Below are 12042 nucleotides of genomic sequence, written 5' to 3'. Positions count from 1 at the left end.
TTTGAACTGACCAAATTAAGTGCATTGTCATCGAATGCACGAATGTAAATAACAGAGGACCCAGCACTGACCCCCACAGCAACTCCACTAGCCACAGTCGTCCAATCAGAAACTCCCTCCACAACTACCTTTAGAAACCTTCCTCAAAGCCAGCGTTGAGCCCAATCAGCTGGTTCCCCTTGGATTTGATGCACTCCAACGTTCCAAATTAGCCAACCATTCTCCACTGCCTTATCTTTCCATCAACTACATCCACCTGTCACTTGCCATCTCTTCCCCCAACCCTTCCCCACGCCTCTTTCTAACAGCTATCTCCGCTTTATACAATTAGTCTAAAGAAGGGTCTTGACTCCACATGTTGTCTATCCATTTCCGTCCATAGATGCTGCCTGACTAGTTGTTCCTCCTTGATCTTTTACTGAATCAATTGCTGTGTACGTTTGTTTACCTTGCCTGCTTGCTTCACAAAACAGTGAACTGATAATCACATGGTATAGCATAGAGGCATTCATTGAATCTTTGAAACTTGACCATTCTTTAGAAATGAAGAGATTAAACGAAAGTGAGGAGATATTGTTTGCAAAGGTGTTGGGGAAAGTAAAACAAGGAAGACTTTGAAAGGTTTTGAGCAATGGGTTTTTAAACATTCATTTTCTATTTCCCATCAGCTACCATCCTGTAATTTTTTGGCTCTCCGCACCTGTCCATAAGGTTAATGCCTTTCCAAGTCGAGATGAGAAAGTTTTTTCGAGATGAGAAAGTTTTTTTTCACACAGAGTGGTGAACCTGTGGAATTCTCTGCCACAGAAGGTAGTTGAGGCCAGTTCATTGGCTATATTTAAGAGGGAGTTAGATGTGGCCCTTGTGGCTAAAGGGATCAGGGGGTATGGAGAGAAGGCAGGTACGGGATACTGAGTTGGATGATCAGCCATGATCATATTGAATGGCGGTGCAGGCTCGAAGGGCCGAATGGCCTACTCCTTCACCTATTTTCTATGTTTCTATGTTTCTATGTTTATAGTTTCCGCTTTTGAGGAACTTATTAATGACTTTTCTTGCAATTTTATTGAGCTTAACTTCTCTCAGAGCTTTCACCAAGTCTTCTGTAGAGATGCTCACATCCCGCTTCATCTTCCAGTCTTTAAGCAGCAGCCTGGTCTGCTGCTCGCCATTCTTTATTTGTGTCACATCAGCTTGAGTCAAGATAGTTAATGCCTTTCCAAGTTGCAACATTTTCTTTTGCCTGATATTTTGTCGTGCGACAAAATTAAACAGGGCTTCTTCGCACTCCGAAATACCCTCTGAAAGAAAGAACAAAAACAGTTTCAACAAGTTTTGTTTAGATTTTATTTTCAAACAAAAAGACATTTTACTTGACCAAGAGAGAAATATCTGTTACAAAATTACAAATCAATCGTGTCCTATCGTCGAAGATAGACACAAAATGCTGGAGTAACTCAGCGGGTCAGGCAGCACCTCTGGATAGAAGGAATGGGTGACGTTTTGGGTCGAGACCCTTCATCAGATTGAGAGTCAGGGGAGAGGGAGACACAGAGTTAAAGAAGGGGAAAGTGTGAAAACGAGACATCAAAGAGGATGAGGTGTCTTGACCCGAAACATCACCTACTCCTTTTTTCTAGAGATGCTGTCTGATCCGCTGAGTTACACCAGCTTGTTATCTCCATCTTTGTTTTTAACCAGTATCTGCAGTTCCTTCCTTAACATAATATGGCATTAATTCAGTATTTTTTTACTGTTCGCTGTGGGGTGTCTTAAGGAAAGGTGAAAAAAGACATCTTCCTTCAGAAGGAAAACAAATTGGTGATTTATGCAAAAGTCACAATTTCAGTAGCAGGAAATTAATTGCCATGGAGCCATGCAGAAACACTGGAGCACCTGGTGGAATCCAACACTGTCACAGAGAGGAATCAAGGGATATGGGGAGAAAGCAGGAACGGGGTACTGATTGTGAATGATCAGCCATGATCACAATGAATGACGGGGCTGGCTCGTAAGGCCGAATGGCCTCCTCCTGCACCTATTTTCTATGTTTCTACGTTTCTATGAGATGCAAACTCCTCACAAGTCAGACCAGACGTGAGAATCAAACTTGGATCAGTGGAGCAGAGAGGCAACGGCTCTACTAGATCTGCCACTGAACAACTGCTCTTATCCACAGCCAAAAAGCATCTGCATTCTGCCAATAATGAATGAGATTAGAAATTAAAAACCTCTTCCTGCTTCAGACTCTTTTGGCAAAATATTTCAAATAAATTCCCACTGCTTTAGTTTAGTTTAGTTTAGTTCAGTTTAGAGATACAGCGCGGAAACAGGCCCTTCGGCCCACCGAGTCCGCGGCGACCAGCGATCCCCTCACACTTACACTATCCTACACACACTTGGGACAATTTACCAAGCCAATTTACAAGCGTCTTTGGAGTGTGGGAGGAAACCGGAGCAACCGGAGAAACCCCACGCGGTCATAGGAAGAACGTACAAACGCCATACAGACAGCACCTATGGTCAGGATGGAACCCAGGTCTCTGGCGCGTAAGGCAGCAACTCTACCGCTGTGCCACCGTGCTGCTAAGGTGCTCCCACTTAATTATCATCTTGAGAAACTGTCTAAACTGTCCAAAGACTCCAAAAACGTACAGGTTTGTAGGTTAATTGGCTTGGTGTAAATGTAAATTGTCCCTAATGTGTGTAAGATAGTGTTAATGTGTGCTGATCGCTGGTCAATGCAGACTTGGTGGGCCGAAGGGCCTGTTTCCGTGCTGTAGCTCTAAAACTAAACAAAAAAAAAAACTAAAAACGAAACTCAAATTGTTGTGTGAAACAAAAGCAGGGAATCCTTGGCTTGGAATTTTCTCTGGAGTTTGTTGCTCAACCCAGCTGCCTGTGCTCCATCCACGCTCACAGGGAGGAGGAAGATATCTTTGGAATTACCTTCAGTGCCAGAGGGCTGGCAGGGGCTGCACAAGTTGTCGTGCCACATGGTGCCAACTATATCCAGCTTCAAGCCCAGCTCGGTGCAGTTGGTGTGCCTCTGACATTGCATCGTGGCAGAACTCACGGAGGAGAAGAAACCAGGACCACACTTTGCACAAACTGTATCTTTGTGTGGAGTACCTGGATAATGGACGAAAGTGATCAAATTATACGCACAGAAATTTAAAGTTCACATCAAATAATGGAGCAAAACCTTTGTTTCTGTAAGAGTGAAACTAATATTAAATGTCCAATAAATCATTTTGGAGGAAGAATTCGCTTAAAAAAAAGATCCATTTAGAAATGCCAAAACATGGCATCCCATGTAAACACTATGACTTTATCTGAAGATAGACACAAAAAGCTGGAGTAACTCAGCGGGTCAGATGGCATCTCCGCAGAAAAGAAATAGGTGACATTTCGGATCGAGACCCTTCTTCAGACATCTTCATTTGCAGTAGCTCAGAATTTCCTGAGCAAATTGGGGGTTTTTCAGGATAAAGAAAACCAAAGGAAGTTTTTAAAGTTGAGTAATGGTTTGATAGGTTAATCTGCCCCTGCCCTTTACACACCCACATGATTCACTCATATACTTCCCTGGTGACATAATGTAAACGCTGTCACGTTCAACGTTTGCTGATGATTCACAATGTAACCTTGTCAGTGCCTCTTTTACCTCTCCACACACTCTGACTGGCACATTGTGTTCCCAGTAACTAGTTATGAATGAACAAAACTAACAATTACTGTTTAGGGAGAAACTGGTTTAAACCGAAGATAGACACAAAAAGCTGGAGTAACTCAGTGGAACAAACAGCATCTCTGGAGAGCAGGAATAGGTGACGTTTCGGGTCGAGACCCTTCTACATTATTGTTTTCAGTTCATGTCAAAATTCTGTTCCCCAGTTACTGACTCCATCCGTATCTACACAACGCTCTGAACCTGCACTCAACAGTTCTAGTACTTTGCCTTATATTTGACCCTAAATGTGAGGTTATACACTTTGGTGGCAAGAACAGGAAGGCAGGTTATTATCTGAATGGTGTCATATTTAGAAAATGGGAGGTGCAACGAGACCTGGGTGTGTTTGCCCAACTGTCACTGAAAGTAAGAATGGTGTAAGAAAGTAGGTTAATTGGCTGGGTAAATGTAAAAATTGTCCCTAGTGGGTGTAGGATAGTGTTAATGTACGGGGATCGCTGGGCGGCACGGACTTGGAGGTCCGAAAAGGCCTGTTTCCGGCTGTATATATATGATATGATATGATATGATGGTACAGCAGGCAGTGAGGAACGTTAATGGCATGTTGGCCTTCATTGCGGGAGGATTTGAGTATAGGAGCAAAGAGGTCCTACTGCAGTTGTACAGAGCCTTGGTGAGACCGCACCTGGAGTATTGTGTGCAATTTTGGTCTCCTAATTTGAGGAAGTACATTATTGCTATTGAGGGAGCGCAGCGTAGGTTCACCAGGTTAATTCCCGGGATGGCGGGACTGACATATGATGAAAGAATGGGTCGATTGGGCTTGTATTCACTGGAATTTAGAAAAATGAGAGGGGATCTCTTCGAAACATATAACATTCTTAAGAGATTGGATAGGCTAGATGCAGGAAAAATGTTCACGATGTTGGGGGAGTCCAGAACCAGGGGTCACAGTTTAAGACTAAGGGATAGGCCATTTACGACTGAGATGAGGAAAAACTTTTCACTCAGGGAGTTGTGAATCAGTGGAATTCACAGCCACAAAAGGCAGTGGAGGCCAATTCACTGGATGTTTTCGGGCTAAAGGAATCAAGGGATCTGGGGAGAAAGCAGGAACGGGCTACTGATTTTAGATGATCAGCCATGATCATATTGAATGGCGGTGCTGGCTCAAAGGGCTGAATGGCCTACTCCTGCACCTATTTTTCTATGTTTCTATGTTTTCTATCTGCGATGGTCTATTTCCATTTCTACGACTTTGCCCAACTCTGCCCCTTGTTTTTTCAGCTTCTTCACTGTTCAGTGTCACCCCGAGTATACTCAGGTCATGGCCAATAGTGCAAGGTTAAGCCCTCATCCACATTTCACTACACCTTTGCACACCTGGCTGGCTTCCCAATTCTGCCATCCATAAATTTGAGATCATTTTCAGCCGTACTGCTGATGTAATGCACTATTTATCCACTGTCCCGGTACTTACTGACTTACAGTTTAAACAGTTTAAACAGCACCTTTAGCGCCTGGACTGATGCAGAATCTTGACCCAAAACATTGTCATTTACTTTCTGCCTTTCACTTGACTTGCTGATGTCTTTCAGTATTCTGCTTTATGTAACTTTATCACCCTTGTTTTTCAATCTTTCCTTATCCATCGTTAGCCGAATAACTTGCATCAAATGCATTACATTATCCCCACTTCTCCATTTTAGTTTAGTTTAGTTTAGAGATACAGCGTGGAAACAGGCTCTTCGGCCCACCGGGTCCACGCTGACCAGCGATCCCCGCACATTAACACTATCCTACACCCACTAGGGACAATTTTTACATTTACCAAGCCAATTAACCTACAAACCTGTATGTCTTTGGAGTGTGTGAGGAAACTGAAGCTCTCGGAGAAAACCCACGCAGGTCACGGGGAGAACGTACAAACTCCGTACAGACAGCGCCCGTAGTCGGGATGGAACCCGGGTCTCCGGCGCTGCATTCGCTGTAAGGCAGCAACTCCAATCTGAAGAAGGGTCTCGACATGAAATGTTACCCATTTCTTCCCTCAGTGGGAGCACTACAAATGTTATTGCTCCTTCATTGGCAGCTGCACCTTCAGCCTAAGGCACCCACTTCCCTAATCCCTTTTGCTCCAATATTGCTCTTTTCTCCATTAAAATGCTCCCTTTGACACTTCCCCCACATCAAATATTAGGAAAAGAACCAGTAAAGGAATGTTGTGGAGAAAGGAACTGCAGATGCTGGTTTACACCGAAGGGAGAGGCACAAAATGCTCAGCGGGTCAGGCAGCATCTCAGGAGTGAAGAACTGGGTTACATTTCAGGTCGAGCGAGACCCTTCTTCAGACTGAGATAAACAGACTGAATAAAGATATCTTATTCTGTTTTGAGTAAATGGTACTTCTTTGATCGATTTTAGAGATAACTCATGAACCTTGCTTTGAAAAATATTGAAAACATCTGCTGTAAAATGTCTTGGGCTGTTTTGCTATATTAAGCACATAGTATGAATACAAGTTGTTGTATTACAATAGCAGATTAAAACCGGATAGCCACCAATATATTCAGTAGCTAGTTCAGCAGAAATGTCTTTACACAATGTGTGATAATGTGGAACGAGTAAATGAAAATAGTGGGTAGACACAAAGTGCTGGAGTAACTCAGCGGGTCAGGCAGCATCTTGGGAGAGAAGGAATGGGTGATGTTTCGGGTCGAGACCCTTCAGACTGATGTCAGGGGAAGGGGTGGGACAAAGATAGGATGCAGTAGGAGACAGGAAGACAGTGGGAAAACTGGGAAGGGGAGGGGATAGAGAGGGACAGAGGAACTCTTTGAAGTTAGAGAAGTCAATGTTCATGCCGCTGGGGTGTAAACTGCCCAAGCGAAATATGAGATGCTGTTCCTCCAATTTGCACTGGGCTTCACTATGACAATGGAGGAGGCCCATGACAGAAAGGTCAGACTGGGAGTGGGAGGGGGAGTTGAAGTGCTGAGGCACCGGGAGATCAGGTTGGTTAAGGCGGACTGAGCGAAGGTGTTGAGCGAAATGATCGCCGAGCCTGCGTTTGGTCTCAACAGCTGGAACAGCGGATACAATAGATGAGGTTTGAGGAGGTGCAGGTGAACCTCTTCCTCACCTGAAAAGGCTGTTTGGTCCTTGGATGGTGTCTAGGGGGGAGGTAAAGGGATGAAAATAGCATAGGTTTTAGTGGGAAGCTGAATAGGTCGAAAAGAGAGAAGGAAAGAATGAATGGTAAACCAATTTAGACCAGGAGGTGGGGGGGGGTTGACATTGACAGATTTTACCTGGAGCTGCAACTCTGAATCCCTGAGGACATTCTTTCTGCTTCATACAAAATTCATATTTCCAGAAGTATCCGTCCTTGCATTCGCACACCCTGTTGTGGAATTGATTGCATTCAGACTTGACGTACTGATTTTCTTGGCAGAAGTTATTGCAGTACTGGCACTTGTGTATGTAGTTCCAGAACTGCGTGTAATGGTTTGTTGTGCAGGGTGCACAAATAGTATCATGGCTCTTTGTGCAGCGCCTCTTCATGTACAACCCTGGAGGACAGCGACGACAGACTCGACCTTCATGTTGATAGGTATGTTCAGATGCACTGGCCTCTGCACTTGCATAGATGAAAGGGGCAATAGCCAAACTGAAGAACCACTGAGGGGAGAGAAAAAGGGGAGAGAAAAATTCTGTTAGTTATAGAGAGTATGTCTGTTTGCATTGTCAATGGAGCCCTGTATACAAAACTATCTAAGGATGTATTTTCTTGCTCACCAAGACTGGAGTACGTGCCTGACTTGGAAGGTGGGTCAGTGTATAAAGGTGGTCAGGACCATTGTTCCACAAAGTATAGAAAGAAACAAGGAATTGCAGATGTTGATTTGCTAAAAAAATCCACTAAGTGCTGGAGTGACTTAGCAGGTCAGGCAGCATCTCTAGAGAACATGAAGAAGGATCCCGACTCAAACATCACCTGTCCATGTTCTCTGGAGATGCTGCTTGACCCGCTGAATTCCTCCACAAAGCGTTGACTCCATTGTGAATTGGTTGTGTCACTGGCACCCAATGATATCACTTACATGCGAAACATGTCGTCCACATTACATTCCAATTGGAACACTATAGATTCCATTTTTTATTAGATAAAAACATTTTTTTTACATTTCCCTTCCCCATTATAATTAATTTAGCATAGTTAGTTTAGAGATACAGCGCGGAGGCAGGCTCCTAGGCCCACTGAGTCTGCACCGACCAGCGATCCCATACACTAACACTATCCTACATGCACTAGGGACAATTTACATTTATATCAAACCAATTAACCTACAGACCTGTACGTCTGGAGTGTGCGAGGAAACCGAAGATCTCGGAGAAAACCCACGCAGCTTATGGGGAGATCGTACAAACTCCGTACAGACAGCACCCGTAGTCGGGATGGAACCTGGGTCTTTGGTGCTGTGAGGCAGCAACTCTACTGCTGCAACACCATGCAGTCCCTAATAACAGATTGGTTTTCATTCACATTCAGAAATAAATCACGTCAGCAGGGTTTTTTGCTGAATATTAATAATGTCAACAAAATGGATTAGCAGAAAATTGAATTCACTGTGGAGTGACGTATTTAACATTTCAAATGAAATCAAGTGAAACAACTTTTACATTCTATCACACTATACTGACAGTGAATATCAGAAAAAGAATTAGTAAATACATGTTGTTCTGTTTTGAGAAGTTGCAGAATTCAGACCATCAGTTTAAAGGAAACACAGGAACACATTGAAGGCTTTGTGGCCAAGTTTGCACATATTGTGAAGACAAGTGGAGGGGCAGGTAGTGCAGAGAAAGCAAGGACTCTGTAGAAGGATTTGGACAGGTTGGGAGACTGGGTAGAGCAGTGGCAGATGGAACACAGCATAGCAAGGTATGGAGTCATGCTTTTTGGTAGTAGGAATAAAAGCATAGACTATTTTCTAAATGGGGAGAGAATTCAGAAATTGGAGGTGCAAGGTGACTGGGTAGTGCTGGTGCAGGATTCCCAGAAGTTTAATCTGCAAGTCAAATTGGGTGTAAGGAAGGCGAATGCAGTGCTATAATTTATTTCGAGGGGGTTCGAAGACAAAATTCAATCGTAGATCATTCAGGATCCCAAGCATAAAAAGCCTAACTGAAACCCAGTACACCTAAGATACACACAAAATGCTGGAGTAACTCAGCGGGACAGGCAGCATCTCTGGAGAGAAAGCAAGGGTGACGTTTTGAGTCGGGACCCTTAAGAAGGGTCTCAAATCGAAACGTCCTTTACATTTTCCTTCTCTCCAGAGATGCTGCCTGTCCCATTGAGTTACTCCATCACTTTGCATCTAACTTAGATGTAAACTAGCATCTGCAATCCATTCCAACCCATTACACCTATTTATTGCTCACCTCTGCTGATAATTATCTGCTCATCGCACTTTCAACCTCTTGCCTGACATGTTTGACAATTTTGTTTCATGGTTATTTTCTCCATGGCACTAGGTATAATTGATAATGCTGTCTGCTCCTCACTAATTGTTTCTCATCTCACACTCACAGCCTGACCTCTGCATTCCAGCATTCTCCTTTTTTAATTTCAGAATTCCAGTGTCTGAATTATTTTGCATTTCAAAAGTTGACAGCAGTATTGTGTGCAGTTTTGATCTCCTAATTTGAGGAAGGATGTCCTTGCTATTGAGGCAATGCAGCGTAGGTTCACGAGGTTAATCCCTGGGATGGAGGGACTGTCATATGAGGAAAGATTGGAAAGACTAGGCTTGTATTCACTGGAGTTTAGAAGGATGAGAGGCGATTTAATAGAGACGTATAGAATAATAAAGGGACTGGACAAGCTAGATGCAGGAAAAATGTTCCTAATGTTGGGCGAGTCCAGAACCAAGGGCCACAGTCTAAGAATAAAGGGGAGGCCATTTAAAACTGAGGTGAGAAGAATCTTTTTCACCCAGAGAGTTGTGAATTTGTGGAATTCTCTGCCATAGAAGGCAGTGGAGGCCAATTCACTGGATGAATTTAAAAGTGAGTTAGATAGAGCTCTAGGGGATAGCGGAATCAAGGGATATGGGGAGAAGGCAGGCACAGGTTACTGATTGTGGATGATCAGCCATGATCACAATGAATGGCGGTGCTGGCTCAAAGGGCCAAATGGCCTCCTCCTGCACCTATGTTCTATATTTCTATTTGTTACTAAAATAAACAGAAGCAAAGGACTGCTGAAACGTTGGATCACCGAATGATAGTTACACAGCATGGAAAGAGGACCTTTGGCTCAGCTTTGTCCATGCCAACCAACATACTTACCCTAGCTAGTCCCACTTGTCCATGTTTAGCCCATTTTGCACTTAAATCCTAAACCTTCAGTGTCAATGTCCCTGCGTAAATATCTTTATACATTGTAATTGTCACCATCTCCACAACCTCATCTGACAGCTCATTCTAAACACCCACCACCCTTTGCATGTAAAATTGTCCCTCAGCTTCCTTTTAAATCTTCTCCCTCACACCTTACACCCAAGTGCTCGTCTTTTACACCCTCCTATCCTGAAAAAAATCCTGCGACCATTCACCAAACTGGTGCAGCTGAAGATTATGTAAACCTCATTCAGCCTCTACTCCCAGCCTACCCACTGTCCGCTGATACACTCACTCACTCACTCACTCACTCACTCACCCACCCACTCACCCACCCACTCACTCACTCACCCACTCACTCACTCACCCACTCACCCACCCACTCACTCACTCACTCACTCACTCACTCACCCACTCACCCACCCACTCAATCACTCACTCACTCACTCACTCACTCACTCACTCACTCACTCACCCACTCACTCACTCACTCACCCACCCATCCACTCACTCACCTACCCACTCACCCACTCACTCACCCACTCACCCACCCACCCACTCACTCACCCACCCACCCACTCACTCACCCACCCACTGTCCGCTGATACACTCACTCACCCACTCACTCACCCACCCACCCACTCACCCACTCACTCACTCACCCACTCACCCACTCACTCACCCACCCACTCACTCACCCACTCACCCACTCATTCACCCACCCACCCACTCACCCACCCACTCACTCACCCACTCACTCACCCACCCACCCACTCACCCACTCACTCACCCACCCACCCACTCACCCACCCACTCACTCACTCACTCACTCACTCACTCACTCACTCACTCACTCACTCACTCACTCACTCACTCACCCACTCACTCACCCACCCACCCACCCACCCATCCACTCACCCACTCACTCACCCACCCACCCACTCACCCACTCACTCACTCACCCACCCACCCACCCACCCACCCACTCACTCACCCACTCACTCACCCACCCACTCACTCACTCACTCACTCACCCACCCACCCACTCACCCACCCACCCACTCACCCACCCACTCACCCACCCACTCACTCACTCACTCACTCACTCACTCACCCACCCACTGTCCGCTGATACACTCACTCACTCACCCCCACGATGGTCATCTCGGCGACGCTGCGGAGTGCTGGTCCCGGGGCAGGTTGCAGTGAACCGCTCGCTCTCGCTGTCTCTGTCTCTGTCTCTGTCGCTGCATCTGCATCTGCATCTGCATCGGAACCGCAGCGGCTTTAAACCCTGGCTGAGCCAAGCGGAGGTGTTTCCCTCCCCCTCCCTCCCCCCAATGCCCACGCCTTGAGCAGAGACAGGGACAGACCATCCCCTCCCTCCTTGTTCAGTGCGATCACTTCACACAATCACACACACACACACACACACACACAACCCCACACACACACACACAACCCCACACACACACACACAACCCCACACACACAACCCCACACACACACACACACACACACACACACAACCACACACACACACACACACACACACACAACCCCACACACAACCCCACACACACACACACACACAACCCCACACACACACACACAACCCCACACACACACACACAACCCCACACACACAACCCCACACACACACACACACACACACACACACACAACCACACACACACACACACACACACACACACAACCCCACACACAACCCCACACACACACACACACACAACCCCACACACACACACACACACACACACACACACACAGTGGGAGGCACTTTACTTCCAAGCGACTTCTCTCTCCCGCACCACAACACCCAAAGCAAAACCAAGTACTGCTTCAGTTCAATTCATTGTCACCTGGACCCAGGGACTGTGAAAAGCTTTCTGTTGCGTGCTAACTAGTCAGCGGAAAGA

The 12042-nt window shown here is 45.6% G+C and overlaps 1 protein-coding gene across 1 annotated transcript; it reads right to left on the bottom strand.

The window, feature by feature from the left end:
• Window positions 1-337: 337 nt before the first annotated feature.
• Window positions 338-11399, bottom strand: LOC144593050 (tumor necrosis factor receptor superfamily member 11B-like). Its single transcript, XM_078398465.1, has 4 exons — window positions 11252-11399; window positions 7006-7375; window positions 2950-3132; window positions 338-1301 (listed from the first exon to the last, which is right to left on the bottom strand). Exons 1-4 carry the CDS (start codon window positions 11264-11266, stop codon window positions 994-996), a joined length of 876 nt encoding a protein of 291 aa, XP_078254591.1. The 5' UTR covers window positions 11267-11399; the 3' UTR covers window positions 338-993.
• Window positions 11400-12042: the final 643 nt, after the last annotated feature.

The sequence above is a fragment of the Rhinoraja longicauda genome, chromosome 4 (assembly GCF_053455715.1).
Source record: "Rhinoraja longicauda isolate Sanriku21f chromosome 4, sRhiLon1.1, whole genome shotgun sequence".
NCBI lineage: Eukaryota > Metazoa > Chordata > Chondrichthyes > Rajiformes > Arhynchobatidae > Rhinoraja > Rhinoraja longicauda.
The sequence above is the reverse complement of the archived record's forward strand: the minus strand, read 5'-3'. Positions and strand labels throughout refer to the sequence as shown.